General features: G+C 38.2%; 1 protein-coding gene across 3 annotated transcripts; it reads right to left on the reverse strand.

Moving 5' to 3' along the window:
- Positions 1 to 290: 290 nt before the first annotated feature.
- LOC128025231 (TSC22 domain family protein 2) lies at positions 291 to 16,117 on the reverse strand. Of its 3 annotated transcripts, XM_052611372.1 has the most exons (5): positions 16,002 to 16,117; positions 14,022 to 15,820; positions 7,414 to 7,488; positions 5,635 to 5,686; positions 291 to 1,693 (listed from the first exon to the last, which is right to left on the reverse strand). In XM_052611372.1, exons 2-5 carry the CDS (start codon positions 15,509 to 15,511, stop codon positions 1,406 to 1,408), a joined length of 1,905 nt encoding a protein of 634 aa, XP_052467332.1. In that variant the 5' UTR covers positions 15,512 to 15,820; positions 16,002 to 16,117; the 3' UTR covers positions 291 to 1,405. The 3 variants fall into 3 exon arrangements, with proteins under 3 accessions (XP_052467332.1, XP_052467324.1, XP_052467342.1); XM_052611364.1 differs by lacking the exon at positions 16,002 to 16,117 and having other exon boundaries at positions 14,022 to 15,995; XM_052611382.1 differs by lacking the exon at positions 7,414 to 7,488 and having other exon boundaries at positions 14,022 to 16,038.
- Between the last annotated feature and the right edge of the window lie 433 nt (positions 16,118 to 16,550).

Consider the following 16,550-nt stretch of genomic DNA (forward strand, 5'->3'; position numbering starts at 1 on the left):
TTATTATTTAATTCAAGTTCACTCTTCTCAATTAATGGGGGTCTTTTTTTTGTGCTTGAAATTGTACATGTTGTGGTCTGAAATGATCAAGTTGTGTTTCTGAACCGTATATGTCCGCAGCCACACATCAAGGTACATCAGTCTTGTTTCCTGGGGAAGTCACTGCCTGCGACCAAATCACGTGAGACTTGAAGTGTGAAAATATAAATTGCGTTGCATAAAGCAGAAACAAGAGCACGGCAGACGATTTCACACCTGGTTTCAAGTGTGATACAAATACTCCCAAGCTGTTTTGTAATTTGAATATTGCATTTATTTAAATACATTAAAATTTGCAATGTAACAAAACTATTGGCATATGAAATTCAAACACCATTTAAATGAATGAAACATGGCTCACTTCATTTTCTGTGGCTAGTGCGTCACACACTAGTCTGTTTTATCTCCTTCCCCCGCCGACATCATTCACAGACTACTTACAATACGAGTGCCCAATACAAATGAGGTAAGAAAGTGGTTTGACTTTTACAGATCATGCAGAACATGCCTAAAAGCAACAACAACAAAAAAAAAGTTTGTGAGGAACAATTAAAAAAAAGAAAAATGTACAGAGAGTGTGCATAACAAACAAACAAAAAAAAAAGAGAATGAATTACACAGCTTTGCATCTTTGGTTACAAAGTAGGTTGAACAACTTCACAGTTTATTTTCTTTTAAACCCCTTTCCCGAACCCAAAAACATACGAGACTTCAGGGCAGCGGGCAGGAGAATATGGCAACACACTACTAGCGACAGAACTGAAGCTTTCTTCATCAGGGCAGACCATTGAGGATTCAGTTTAGATCTTCACCCACACACCTGTACAAACTTGTTACGCTCTTTTCATCTTTACACTATACAAAATGTACATTCACCCCAGGTTCACATTCGTAATCCACAGAGAAACGTCGCTGTTAGTGTTTCCTCTCCACCCACTGCTACTCTTGCATTGATGATTGATTTAGTCAGACCGCTGCTTGATTTGATGACCGGTTGCTGTCGGATTGAAAGGTTCTGTAGACATTGTTCCTCTCTGAAAATAGCAGCCCTGTAATAAATAATAATGAGTAACTGACTGGTGAATCGAAATCGGATGAAGTGTGATGGCTTTGAAAATAGACTCTGAAAACTGCGACGCTAAAAAATACACTCTTTTCATGGCTGGATTCTCTTTATTAAAAAAATAACTCTCTTCACAAACTCTCCACCTCGTCATGGGGGGAAGGGCCAAACGGGACCCAAAGCAAGACCGCAGTCTGCAGGAATGCTAGCGTGTTGTGTCCGAGCAGTGGCGCTGGCGGACGTCACGCACGCTCAGCCCAGTTTCCTGCTGTTGTGATCATACATGCGTCGTTCGCACAGGCTTCAGGCCGAGGTGACATTGGGCTGCGGCTGTCGTGGCAGGGAGTCCATGGTCTCGTTGACGTCCAGCTGAAGGTAAGGCTGAGGTTGGGGCTGGGCTTGGCCCGGGACGGGAGCGTTGGAGGTGGACTGGACGGTGAGCTGAGAGAGCTGCTCATTGTTGGCCAGAGATTTGAGCACTGCGTTCTCTCGCTCCAGCACAGAGTTCCTCTCGAAGAGCTCTTTGATTTGCTCCTTCAACACCTCCACCTCCTCCCGCACGGCGTACATCAGATGGCTTTTCACTAAATCCTGCCAAACATGACAACATTTCAGAAAACAGTACAAAATGGCACCAATTCAACATTTGTCTATTGCACCGCCCTGCATCATATTTCTTAATTTCGGGATGCTGATGCTGATTCTAGCTCATCACACTCTCTCACAAAATACCCATTTCGTGGCATTTTGCATTTCAGCAGCCATCTGTAGGGTGAAGTTGTCTTGTACTGTATCAGCAGAGGTCCTACTCTGACAGATTACAACTATTTGTTCAATTCTCAGCCAATTTTCACATGTATGATTGATTCTGAAGACAATGTTATGCCTAATCCTGAAAATGCAAACACGAGTCAAATTTGTTTTACTATAGAAACTATAGATTTTGTGAAATAAAGCTAATGTCTTGTGTTTATGGAAAGTTCTTTGATATGAAATTCATTGTATTTGAACGCATTTTTCAACTTGTTTGCAGGTTGTAAGGTAAATTACACATTTACATTTGTCATTCAAACTTTTAAACTTGACAGAATGTTATTTTAAAGTAACAACGAATCAATGCTTTTGAATGCAAAGTCAAATCAGAATATGCTTGCTTTTTGCAAATCAGCAGTATTTTGCAAGGCTGCGTTAAAAACAAAAATAAATAAATAAATATTTATTTATTTTTATATATTTTAATAATTTTATATATTTAATATATATATATATATTTTTATACATAGACATATATACACAGGTGTATCTCAAAAAATTTGAATATCATGGGAAAGTTATTTTTTATTATTTATTATTATTAAAAAAAGCTATCTTTCTTATATTCTGGATTCATTAAACACAGACCGAAATATTACATTAGGTTTTTTGTTTTAGTTCTGATAGTTATGACCTACACCTTAGGAAAGTACAAATCAGTATCTCAATTTTTTTGTAAAGATTTTCTTAAAGATCAATCAAAAAAACAATTACAAAACAGAAATGTTCAAGATCTCCACAGCAGGTTTAATTATGCGCTCAATACTTAATTGGGGTTTCTTCTGTAAGAATTACTGCTTCAATGTGGTGTGGCATGGAGGAGATCAGTCTGTGGCACTGCTGAGGAGTTACTGAAGTCCAGGTTGCTTTGATAGCGGTCTTCAGCTCCTCTTTACTGTTTTTCAAATGTTACTTATCTTCCTCTTCACAATACCCCATAGACTCTCTGTGAGGTTCAGGTCAGGCATGTTAGCTGGCCAATCAAGCACAGTAATATCATGGTCATCAAACCACTTGGAAGTGGTTTTGGCACTGTGGGCAGGTGCTAAAGTCCTGCTGGGAAAGGAAATCAGCATCTTCATAAAGCTTGTCAGTAGATGGAAGCATAAAGTGCTCCAAATTTCCTGGTAGATGGCTGCATTGACTTTGGATTTGATAAAACACAATGGAGCAACACCAGCAGACGCCACAGCACACAAAACATCTCTGACTTCAGAAACTTCACACTGGACTTCAAACAGCTTGGATTCTGTGCCTCTACAGTCTCCCTCCAGACTCCAGACCTTGATTTCCAAATGAAATGCTAAATTTAATTTCATCTGAAAAGAGGACTGTGGACCACTGAGCAACAGTCCAGTTCTTTTTCTTCTTACACCAGGTTAAATACTTCTGACATTTTTTCTGGTTCAGGAGTGACTTGACTAAGAATGTGACAGCTGTAGCTCTTTTCCTGAAGAAGTCTTAGCTTGATGACTCTTGATGTGCTTACTCCGGCTTCAGTCCACTCATTGTGAAGCTCTCCCAAGTTCTTGAATCAGCTTTTCCCGACAATCTTCCAAAGGCTGTGGTCATCCCTGCTGCTTGTGCACCTTTACCTACCACACTTTTTCCTTCCAGTCAACTTTCTATGAATATATTTTGATACAGCACTCTGTGAACAGACAGCCCTTTCAGCAATGACCTTCTGTGGCTTAACCTCCTTGTGTCAAGTCAGTAGTCTTTCCCATAATTGTGGTTGCATGTTCTAAACTAGCCCAAGAGGTACCCAGTATTTATACTTAAAATTAATCAAACTAATCAAGCTCAAAATGAAATTCAAATTTTTGAGATACTGAATTTTTTATTTTCCTAAGCTGTAAGTCGTAACCATAAGAATTAAAACTCTTGAAATATTTCAGTTTGTGTGCAATGAATCTAGAATAAGTCAGCTTTTTTAAATTAGAAAACAAAAAATAAAAGACCTTTTCCATGATATTAATTTTTTTTAGATGCACCTGTATAAAATAATAATTTTATACAGTTTTGTTCAAAATAATAGCAGTACAATGTGACTAACCAGAATAATCAAGGTTTTTAGTATATTTTTTATTGCTACGTGGCAAACAAGTTACCAGTAGGTTCAGTAGATTGTCAGAAAACAAACAAGACCCAGCATTCATGATATGCACGCTCTTAAGGCTGTGCAATTGGGCAATTAGTTGAAAGGGGTGTGTTCAAAAAAATAGCAGTGTCTACCTTTGACTGTACAAACTCAAAACTATTTTGTACAAACATTTTTTTTTTCTGGGATTTAGCAATCCTGTGAATCACTAAACTAATATTTAGTTGTATGACCACAGTTTTTTAAAACTGCTTGACATCTGTGTGGCATGGAGTCAACCAACTTGTGGCACCTCTCAGCTGTTATTCCACTCCATGATTCTTTAACAAAATCCCACCATTCATTCACATTTCTTGGTTTTGCTTCAGAAACAGCATTTTTGATATCACCCCACAAGTTCTCAATTGGATTAAGGTCTGGAGATTGGGCTGGCCACTCCATAACATTAATTTTGTTGGTTTGGAACCAAGACTTTGCCCGTTTACTAGTGTGTTTTGGGTCATTGTCTTGTTGAAACAACCATTTCAAGGGCATGTCCTCTTCAGCATAGGGCAACATGACCTCTTCAAGTATTTTAACATATGCAAACTGATCCATGATCCCTGGTATGCGATAAATAGGCCCAACACCATAGTAGGAGAAACATGCCCATATCATGATGCTTGCACCTCCATGCTTCACTGTCTTCACTGTGTACTGTGGCTTGAATTCAGAGTTTGGGGGTCGTCTCACAAACTGCCTGTGGCCCTTGGACCCAAAAAGAACAATTTTACTCTCATCAGTCCACAAAATGTTCCTCCATTTCTCTTTAGGCCAGTTGATGTGTTCTTTGGCAAATTGTAACCTCTTCTGCACATGCCTTTTTTTTAACAGAGGGACTTTGCGGGGGATTCTTGAAAATAGATTAGCTTCACACAGACGTCTTCTAACTGTCACAGTACTTACAGGTAACTCCAGACTGTCTTTGATCATCCTGGAGGTGATCATTGGCTGAGCCTTTGCCATTCTGGTTATTCTTCTATCCATTTTGATGGTTGTCTTCCGTTTTCTTCCACGTCTCTCTGGTTTTGCTCTCCATTTTAAGGCATTGGAGATCATTTTAGCTGAACAGCCTATCATTTTTTGCACCTCTTTATAGGTTTTCCCCTCTCTAATCAACTTTTTAATCAAAGTACGCTGTTCTTCTGAACAATGTCTTGAACGACCCATTTTCCTCAGCTTTCAAATGCATGTTCAACAAGTGTTGGCTTCATCCTTAAATAGGGGCCACCTGATTCACACCTGTTTCTTCACAAAATTGATGACCTCAGTGATTGAATGGCACACTGCTATTTTTTTGAACACACCCCTTTCAACTAATTCAACTAATTGCCCAATTGCACAGCCTTAAGAGCGTGCATATCATGAATGCTGGGTCTCATTTGTTTTCTGAGAATCTACTGAACCTACTGGTAACTTGTTTGCCACGTAGCAATAAAAAAATATACGAAAAACCTTGATTATTCTGGTTAGTCACATTGTACTGCTATTATTTTGAACAATACTGTATATATTTTGAGATTTGAAAAATTTGAAGTTTTGTTTTATATAAAAAAATAAATAAATAAAAAAAACTTACCATTGCTTGCTCTATTTTATTATCAATGGCAACCACACTTGCTCCAGAGGCACTGCAATTGGAAGAAAAAATGAGAGAGAAAGAGAAAAAGAGTTATGCAAAACATTGGTTGCTTACAATTACATCATATTCATTTCGCAGAAGTTTAAAGCCTGCTCATTGCTTCTTTCTCCCAATTTTGTTTCAAGAAATGCATTGTTAGGGAGCCTTTAACCAGCCATAGATTAGGTTACAAGTAGGCACAGGTACCGAAACCTGGTTATGAGACTAGTGGCTAAATTATTATAGTAGCCTGCATTGTATAGATAAGCTCCGACATGATCAATTCTGTTTCACAGTCTCCGATATTTGGATATGATGGTCACATTTCTCCCTCTATAGACAATCGAACAGAACTTTCCAACGGTTCGAGAAGCAACCTTAGAAAATGGTTTTTAAATCATGATGTTTTACTACAGTAAATATTACTGTATTTCACTGTCAAATAAATACAGCTTTGGTGCGCAGAAGTCTCTTTAAAAAAAAAAAAAAAAAAAAGAGAAGTAATCGACCTCAAATTTAGAGTTAAAGGTATCCAGACCCGAGAGTATGATTTGTCTCCTCCTTAATGACACGTTTTTGTATATGTGCTGTTGTTTTTCTGAACACATTTAATCATCTGTAGCACTGAAGCAGAATCTACACGTGTAGATCCTGACAGAAAACGATGACACTGACTTTCTGTACTTTTCCCTACAATCTACTTGCACAGGAAAAGCAGATAAGCATCAACCATAAAAGGTCCATTTAAGAGGAAATGCTTTTAGTACAGAATCACATTTTGGGAGACTAAACTGCTCTGTAAGTTGCACTAAATGTTAACTTTCACAAGCATATCCATACAACCAACTGCAGAAGAATTATACAGCCTCATAAAGGTCAAGAAAAGTTAAAAAGTGACAAAAAAGCCACTTAAATAAGAGCTGAGTGCTGTCCTGCAGTGTCAGGCTGTACAAACGTGTACAAAGAGTGTTTGTGCCCTTCAATATCCACACAAAAGCATAGGCAGACATCTCATCTCATCCTCTCTAATGCCATGAAGTCAAAGTACTGACAAAAGATGATTCTGAACAGGATCACTGTATCTAAAGAAACAGTATGTTGGGGAACTTGTTCGACCGACAAATTAGATCCAGTCTTGCAACATATCCAGGACCAGAGCAATGGCTGCTGAGAACCTCAAGCAAAGGCATTTAAAGACAGGCTTTTCCATACAAACAAAGGACCGCTTGTATTACTTATTCTTGCCTTTATAAACAAGATGCAGTGAGGAGAGAACATAAGGTTAGTCAAGAAACCAAGCTGATGCGCTAGCACTTTATTTTACAGTCCTGTACATGCTACGGTCTTATAGCAATAACTGGGAAATAACCCTGATCCTTCCCCTAAACCTAACCGTACTTTAAACAATCCAGTACTTTCTTGGGTAAGTACATGAACTGTAAAATAAAGTCTAACCCTTAAATGAACGGTTAAAATATTTCAGGAACAAACTTCTGGCTTGGCTTTGTGGCACTCTGCAGCTCAACACTGCCCTATTAATTGCATTAGTGAAAAAGCAACATATTTCAAACATGATTCATCACATTTAGCCCACATTTAAAAATACTGCAATTTGCATATGAGCACTGTACGTTGTGTTTGTGCGGACCATGGTTTAAGCCTCACAGCCGTGCCTGGCCCATGCAGCACACTTCAACCCTCATTTGCCTTCACACCAGGGCCGTCCCGTTACTGTACCTATCACAGGTCATCTTTGAGTCCTTCAGCCTACTGCCAGACTGGAAGGCTTGGAAGAAAGCTGTGGAGGGATTCCTGCACTCCATCCAGCGGAAAGAGAGAAATAGAAAAGGTTACATGAGAAATGAAAAGTACAGGCCGAAGAGGAAATCAGAGGCGTGTTTATTTGAAGTCTGCTTAGTATGTGGTGTTTAAAACCACAAACAGAACAGCTGAGATAAGATGGCCAAGACAGAAGACATTCACTGTATATTTTCAATGATTCTGCCGATGCAAATCAGGCAACATGATTATTGCAATCATTTCAATTCGCTTTTTGACCACTATGTTTCATGACCACGTCAGAATGAGATTGCATCTCATTAAATGTCTATACACTACTGTTCAAAAGCTTTTAAAAAATGTCTTCATGTTTTGGAAGAGGTTTTTATGATCACCAAAGCCGAATTTAAAAAAATTACAGTAAAAACGGTAATATTGTCAGATATTAGAATTTTAAATATTTTTTTATATATTGTAAAACGTAATTTATTCATGATTACTCCAGGCTTCTGTATAACAAGATCTTCAGAAACCATTCTAATATGCAGATTACAACAACGTTTAATTAAAATAAAAATGTATAATGATAGACTTCTATCTATCTATCTATCTATCTATCTATCTATATATATATATATATATATATATATATATATATATATATATAGAGAGAGAGAGAGAGAGAGAGAGAGAGAGAGAGAGAGAGAACTGACCCCAAACCTTTAAACGATGGTTTAGATTACTAGATTTTCTCTTTTACTTTAATAACACTGCATTTAAAAAAGAAAATTCCCCTTTAAAGCTATTTTCAAACAAACACAAAATTATATATCACAGGGATTATATATAGCACAGGGATGGAGATCATTTTTATCTATATTGTCCAGTCATACGATTAAAAAAACCCATCTCACTGACATTTAAAGATATGAATTATGTCTAATAAAGATTGGTCAGTAGCAAAAAGCTGAAGAATCAGTCAAGTTCTTGTGCTAAAGTGGAAGAGACCATCAACATACAGTACCAGGAGCTTTCCTTACAGGAAAAGGACAGAGTGTACTATATTGGGGTGGGAGGCAGGAGCAGACCCTCCGCTCCTCTCCATATAGGAATGGGAGGGGACAGGAGTATGAATATCTGGAGAAACAGCTTTTCCTAGAATCCGTGGAACGCTGGCCGTTCTCTGGTGGGGGTCGAGACCCCACAAGCACACGCTCGCAAAGGGCTCTTTTCCTTCTTACCATGCATGAAACCTCACGGGGACGGCAGATCATATCTGGATCCAATAAACATCAGAATCGTTGTTTTAAAAAGCATTCGACAGCTACGTGTTGAGACAAATATGCACTTTCTGCAGATTCCAAATGTATGGATAATGTTACCCACGAGCTGGCTGGCTAGATTTCTAAAACCATGAGCCAATGAAAAACATACCAGCAAAATAAGGTAACCATAACAGTGGTTAATACCATAACAGTCGGGTTTGCGGAAAATATTATTATTTTATCACTGAGGTCATGTTTATAACTCTGAAGTGGATCAAAACAAATTGCTTTGTCAGAAGAACACAGTTTGAACTAGAATAAATCATTATGGTAATAACCAAAAACAAGTCATCTTGTTTTTGGTTATTATCTGCAATATCGTGCAGCCATACTGTTAAAGTAGGGCCCTAAGAAATCAATTTTATTTTGCCCCAAATTAAGTTTTTAGGACCCGATGAAATCCGTTTTTATTTTTTTCCGAATTCCGTTAAAACCGTCTGTTTTTTTTTTCTCGTTTTAATTATTTATTTAACCCCTATTTAATAGTTACATTTATTTATTTATGTTTATCAAAAAGCATGTCTAATTAAAATCATGAAACTTACATTTTCACATCAATTTATTAGAAGTTTATCGAAAATATAAAAATGTTTAGGTCCCTGTGAAATTGTTTATTTTTTCTTAAAAAAAATTGTGACCAAATTCAGTGTTATAGCATGTCTCATTATTTGAATGCATAAAACAACAATTTTTTTTTTTAAAGTAGCCTTATTTTTCCTCAGAAAATCTGTGTTGTGTATTTAATTCTTTCTGGTTATCAAATGAAGGCATAAAACAAATTTAATATAAATAAAATTAACTTGGCAAACAAAGGGGATTTACCATTCAAATGAAAACATGGAATAAATGTTTTGATTATTCCATAAAAAAATAAATGTTTGTTTCATTTTAGTAGTAGGCTATGTACATTCTCCTAAAAAATAGTAACAGGCACAATGTCTTGAAATCAAACCAGACTTTTATTTTGACGGGTTGCCGTGAATACCTTCACAGTTCTGTGTATGTGATATGAGGCTGGTATTACTCAAAAGTGGGGGAGGGTGGCTCCTTTTTAATGATTAATTTTTTTTTTCTTAAAAAGCATGCCTAATTAATTACAGTCATGAAACTTTCACATTTTAACAAAGTTTAACAAAAATATATTTTATAAATGTCAGATAAAAAGTATTTTCCCCACGTTCTGTTTTGTTTTTATTGCATTAAAACAACTTAATTCATTTAAATGTATTTGACAATAGCCCTATGAAGTTCTGTGTTGTGTATTAACATTTTTCTTGATATCAAATGAAGGCATAAATCATTAATTTAATTCATCTTTTTTTTTCAGGTAAAAGTTAAACTCACTCTTTATTTTTCGGCACAAAGGGGATTACTATTGAAATTAAAACATGAAAGAAATAGCTTATTGTGTGATTATTCTTTAAAAAAAAGTTTTAATAATTTTAATAGTTAAAAGTTAAACCGGACTCTTATTTTGACGGGTTGTCATGAAGACCTGTGTGTATGTGATGTGACAATAGTTTTACTCAAATTAAATGGTCAAATGCTATGAAGTGTCTACTATTTGTTTGCAAATCAGTAACTTATGAGTGAGAAATAAATTCCCTGCTTAATGTAGTGTGGCCGCCCCTTACACAAGACGAAAGAAACAGCTTTTATTCTTAAGACAAAACTGAGATCGTAAATAGATCATGACAACACAGAACTCTACACGAACAAAAGCCTGCAGAAGTTCCCCCACAGGAAGTACCTGAAAAGTTTGTGTACTGCTTTACCATCAGTGCTATTACCTGGGACGGAGGTGTTGAGAAGCTTTTTTTTTAAAGAAAGAGTGAATGCTTGCCTAATACAAAGAGCTTTTAGGTATGAGAGGCATTAGAGAGAGAGAACGAAAGACAGACTGGGTGAGAAGGTTCATTCTGAGCTGTGCTGGTGTTGAGAGACTGACACATTAATCAATGCATAACACTCACATATAAATCTAAGATAATCCTGAAAGTCCTGAAGGTAATGTCAGTTTAAGGCTTTAACTTTCTTCATACTCTACAGGCCTGTCTTGAATAACTGGTGATCTGTCAGGGGATGTTATATGCCAGCATGAGATGACATCATATCTTAAAAATGACAAAAACGGAAGTGGTTACACATTCCTACCAGCAGATGGGGCGAGATCTGACCTCATGTTGCACAATGAGCTAATTCATCCAAAACCCTTTTTAGATCGGAGACTCATAATCCTAAGACTAAGAATGTCAAAAAAACATCATATGGGACAGAGTGATCATTAACTGTTACTTTGCAGGACTTGGACCTGGCTTTGTTGTGAATGACAGTGTGATGCAATCAGTGTTTTATTAGTTGAGCTACACAACACGTTGGTCATATTTCATTTTTCTAAATAATAATATTTTTTTTTTTTAATGTTAAAACCATTAAGATGTTTGCACTGACATTTTAAGTACGTTTCTTTCTTCCATTCCTTTTATTTGTAGTGCAGTTATATTATTGCATCATGGTAATGTATAGCGGCAATTCATCTTATAATAATGGGAATTGAAAAAATTAAATTTATTTCTGTGATCAAAGCTAAATTTTCAGCATCATTATATAAATCATTTAATCATTATATAAATCATCATTTATAAATTTAATGTTTGCTTGCTGAATATAATTGTTTCTTTTAATTATTGACCTGAAACGTTTGAACAGTGCAATCGATTTGAATTAAAAAATAAAAATAAAAAACCTGAATGACAGTTAAATCTCTTGAACAGTATTTAAATATTTTAAATTACAATATTTATGTAAAAAAAAATAAGAAAATAATAAAACTCTGCTATAGATATTTATGCACACTTGCAGTGATTAAAAATGTATGATGTGTGCCAAACCATATATGCAAATAAAATCAAGCTGCACTGTGCAACAAGATAAAGCAGCGACAATTTTGAAATACTTTCATGGAACTTGTGGGGGATCAAAGACAGATGCATGGCATATTTCAGTAATTCCTGCACAGGAATGCTGTCTTGAGGAAATCACTCAACTCATGTTATCTGAACACCTGCCTGTCAGACGACCAGAGACGCTCATGCCCCTATACATAAAGACGATACATAATGAGTCATAAATGGGTAGTGATGCCTGTCTCAGTCTTTTGAAAGAGCAATAAAGAAAAAAATTAATGGATTTTTAACCACGTAGGTGGAGCAACCTTATCTCTAGAAGTAAAAGATAGAAGGTCTACTGTTTGCTACGTGACAGGCCTTCACTATCACATGCCCCTCTTCTATATCAGCTACAAAAGGTGTCACCAGTGACAAGAGTCTCGCCCCCGGCCGGGCGACTGAAGGGCACGTATGAGGAATCGAGATCCAGGCCTCCAGTTTACGACCACGGCCTGCTCGGTCTGTACTTTGACTAGAACCAAGTTAAAGCCACAGAGTGATCTGAAGCACTCGACAGTTCACCATTTCCTCTCGAACATGGCAACAAGTTGATATATTGTGTACAACTTGCAACGCTGGAACTGAAAATCGAGCATCTAAGAGGAAGCCAAGCAGCAACACTTCTCAACTGAAACTGTGTCACCAGATATGCACTTCACGTCGCTTTTCAATTGCGAGAGCATTTTATATTTAGTCTTTTTTGGCATTCTTGTGACATGCGGAAACAAACAAGAAACATTTCTGTTTGCATGCTTGCATTAAGGTTTCTGATAGATTCTGTACACATAACCAGATCTTAAATAAAAACTATCGCACTCCACATTAAAAACAACTCATGTCTTATTAAATACTTTTCAAAAATGTGGGGTCAGTAATATTTATTTACTTTTTATATTTTTTGAAGAAATTATTTTTCAGCAAGGATGCATTAAATTGATCAAAAGTGACAAAGACATTTACAATGTTACAATGCTTCAAATCAGTTAACCAATAATCATGAAAAAAAGTAACATTTTCTTCAAAAAACTGAATAATAATCAGAAATGTTTCTTGAGCAGCAAATCATCATATTAGAATGATTTCTGAAGATCATGTGACACTAAAGACTGGAGAAATTATGCTGGAAATACAGCTTTACATCACAGGAATAAATTACATTTTAAATTGTATTTAAGTAGAAAACAGTTATTTAAAATTGTAATAATATTTCACAATATTACTGTATTTTTGATCAAATAAAATGCAGCCTTGGTGAGCAAAAGATACTTTTTCAAGAACATTTACCAAAAATCTTCCAGACCCCAAACATTTTGAACAGTAGTAATATATATTTATATATATATTATTTATTTATTTTTTAACTGAATGACTGACTTTATTACCAATAAATAAAAATCCTACATAACTAATCAATTTTTAAGGAAAACTAGACAAGTGCATCACAAGACCTGGTACCTCTCCGGTCAAAAGGTCTGGACACACTACATTAAATTTGTTTTTGGATTCACATTTGTATATTTCGTATGATTTGAATAGCGTGAAGTTGGTTAAGAAAATGAACACAGCTGGAAACCACATTATATGAGGTCTTTAACATTTCTATTCATTAAATGACTCTCATAATTCCTTTGTTTCAATGGCTTTACTCATGCTAAAATGTAAAAAAAAAAACTGTCAAAAGTAAAGAGTAAAAAAGTGTGGGTGTGTCCAGACTTTTGCCTGGTAATGAAATAGCAAGAAATGTCATGACCCTAATGAGAACAGCCAAACATCCATCACATGTCACTGCATTCCTCACAGAACAACCACATTAATGCACACAACACTGTGTGGAAAATTACCAAGATGAAGCAGTAAATGCCTATGAAGCCACTCAATCTTACAGAATGATTTCAAAACCATGCTACATTTCTGTTCATCTACATTTGTTGACACTTCTTCCTTTAAATATTCCAATTATTAAAAACAATCTTTGAAATCTTACCGGAGCCTGTGTGTATGCTTTAAAATAAACTGTCTGGAGCTAAACTAAATCAAGACAAAGAAGAGCAGGGTTCCCACACCTGTTTACAGGTGAATTAATTCACTTAAAGGGATCACACCCACACGGACCAGATTCTAGTTAATAAAGTTTTGAGTGTGCCTCAAAAAATCCACTATGTGATAATTTCACTCCGTTATTACACCTGGAAACACATTTTAAAATTCCTTGACATTTCCAGGTCTTCCATGACTATGGGAACCCTGCACGAGAGTGAAAGTTCAGGCAATCAAATCAACAGTGGCACCTCACCTGTCGTCTTCCCCATCAATGGGAATGGGTATCCCGAAAAGACTGTTGACAACCGGGTTGGGCAACGGCAAGCCTTCTGTGATTAAGGGCTTCATCATGTCTTGACTGTGAACCTGCGCAGACGCATCAGACATCCTCCGACTCTTATCCGTCTGGCTGAAGACACTGGTGCTCATGCCCGCTGCCGTCCCATTGTGGGGAGCCTGGGACATCTGGGTGTGTGTGGAGGAATTTGGTACTGAAGCAGGTCCTGGCACAGCGGTGAGCACACTTGAGGCGAGCGTCACCGATGCTACGGGCAAGCTCTGGGTGCTTTGTGGAGCTGTTGATAAACCATGCATTACTCCTGAGGCCTGGTATTGTGCCAGCGTTTGCTGCTGAATGGATGCCAGAGGGACGATGCTGCTCAACAGCCCCACCGCAGGATGCTGCGCCAGATTTGGGACACCTCCAGGGACTCCAGACACTTCTACTGTACCCAGGACTTGCACTCCACCTGTGGCCGTGGTCGGAAGTGGACCTGAGCCCTGACTGACAGCATGTCCGGCGGAAAGGCTCACCCCGGGGAGGGACTGGGGGACAGTAATCGGCATGTTACGCTGGCTGTAATCAGGCTGACTGGTTGATATCAGAGCTGCTTGACTTTGCAGTTGGTGTGTAATAGGCTGGGGTTGATAAAGCAGCGGCTGCACTTGAGGAGACGGAGGGATGCTGGGAGATTTCTGAAGGTGGGTGCCCGGGTGTCCTCCATCGTGGAGACTTTGAGGGACAGCGACATGAGCAGACGGAGGAACTGGCTTATTACTTAAGGACTCGGGTGACCCAGACCCTGACGTGAAGCTGTGCGTGTGCTGTTCTGGATTATGAAGCGGGCTGGTGAAAGACGACCCGTCGGAATTTACATCAGGAGCCATTATAGACCCGACAGTGGCCCCAAGCCCACTGTCTCTGTCCACACCGGGCTCTGTCACATTGGTGTGTCTTATACTATCCCCAGTCCTGCTCATCACAGAGCCCTCGGGGTCTTTATCGTAAAACTCCATACAGGTCCACCGGCCCCTCCTGAAGGGCTCCCCGGAGCCATGGTCAAGCTTTATGACCCTAAAGCGAGAAGTGCAGCTGGTTACAGTCGAGGCAGTTGATGAACTGTTGACTTGTGCAGACTGACTCGTACCTGCTGCTTGAGAACTAGAGCCCAGGACGCCCAGGTGACCCGGGGGGCGAGGGCTAAACCTGCCGTTCAGGGGGGCAGAAGCGGGCAACTGCCCCTCTGATTCACCCACATTATTCAAAGTCTCCTCTGAGGAGCTCCTGTCACATATCTCAGTCCTGGACATGTCAAAGATCTCGGAGGACACGTCCTCTGTGCGGGACTCATCCGGGTCATCCAGGCTCTCGGTGTCGTCGGTCGCGCTGTTCGCCGCGACCTGAGCCTGAGTCACACTCGTGATCTGAAAGCAGCTCTTCTTCTTAGCCGGCATCTTAGACATGTTTACCAGCTCTTTATGACACCAAAACCCCTTAAAGACGCTGCTGACTTCACAGAACAGCAAACTGTTGCGACACCGGACCCCAAATTTCACAGTTTTCCGCGACGGTCGTGTGTCATCCGTCTTCCTCTTCTCTCCTGTTGCATTTTAGACGCGCGCGTGGCGGACGAACACAACCTCCGCGAACGGTGTGCGCGAGCTGACGTGTCGGTTATTAGTTTATCCTCATATGCGGGTGCCCAGAGCTCGGTGAGGCCGCTGTCGTAGATTCGGCTGTGTTCACTCCCCCTGCTGCCTCCACTTCTCTACCTACAGATGAGTATCAAACACATCGTGAACGAGCGCTGTGAGACACCGCCTAAGACGTCACGACACCCGGCGACTAGATCCGGGCGTACTAACAAAACAACCACGAAAATTGTTCGACATTAAAGTTTATAGTCGCCAACTAACTCGCAGACTTCGGTGACAGAAAATCTAAAAATTTTACCTCCTGACAAGATGGCTATATCAATTCGCGATGCATGCTGGGAAACGAGCGCAACAGGCAGGTTGCGTAAAAAGAATGGTGAATATGGCTTATTACGTTCAAGCTAGTGCGGTGGTGTAAGTTCATCGACTCTTTTATATAGTCAACGTACTTTCCGGATAAGGTAAAAACATTTTTTATTCACTTTTAATGTGACTTCTAGTCAGAGTAAATTAATTTTCGAAAATTTGTTTCAGTCTTTAATACAAATAAATAAATAAAGGTTTCCACTATTATTGTCCACATAAAAAATAATAAATATAACTATATACGTTAAATCATAGTGGAAACCTGCCAAAGGATACATTATTTATCAGTACAACTAGGCTACTTCGTTACCTTCTAAAAATCTATCTATCTATCTATCTATCTATCTATCTATCTATCTATCTATCTATCTATCTATCTATCTAAGCTCTGTTTTTGCCAACAGAACGTGTGTGTGTGTTTATATATATATATATATATATATATATATATATATATATATATATATATATATATATATAT

The sequence above is a fragment of the Carassius gibelio genome, chromosome A2 (genome assembly GCF_023724105.1).
Source record: "Carassius gibelio isolate Cgi1373 ecotype wild population from Czech Republic chromosome A2, carGib1.2-hapl.c, whole genome shotgun sequence".
NCBI lineage: Eukaryota > Metazoa > Chordata > Actinopteri > Cypriniformes > Cyprinidae > Carassius > Carassius gibelio.

Bases quoted from the DNA above. Each gene is read 5' to 3' on its own strand.
- LOC128025231 (XM_052611372.1), bottom strand. From the start codon at position 15,511: ATGTCTAAGATGCCGGCTAAGAAGAAGAGCTGCTTTCAGATCACGAGT. The intron at 7,489-14,021 runs GTGAGGTGCCAC...GATGGAGTGCAG, and splicing joins ATTGATGGGGAAGACGACAG to GAATCCCTCCACAGCTTTCT. The intron at 5,687-7,413 runs GTACAGTAACGG...TTCCAATTGCAG, and splicing joins TCAAAGATGACCTGTGATAG to TGCCTCTGGAGCAAGTGTGG.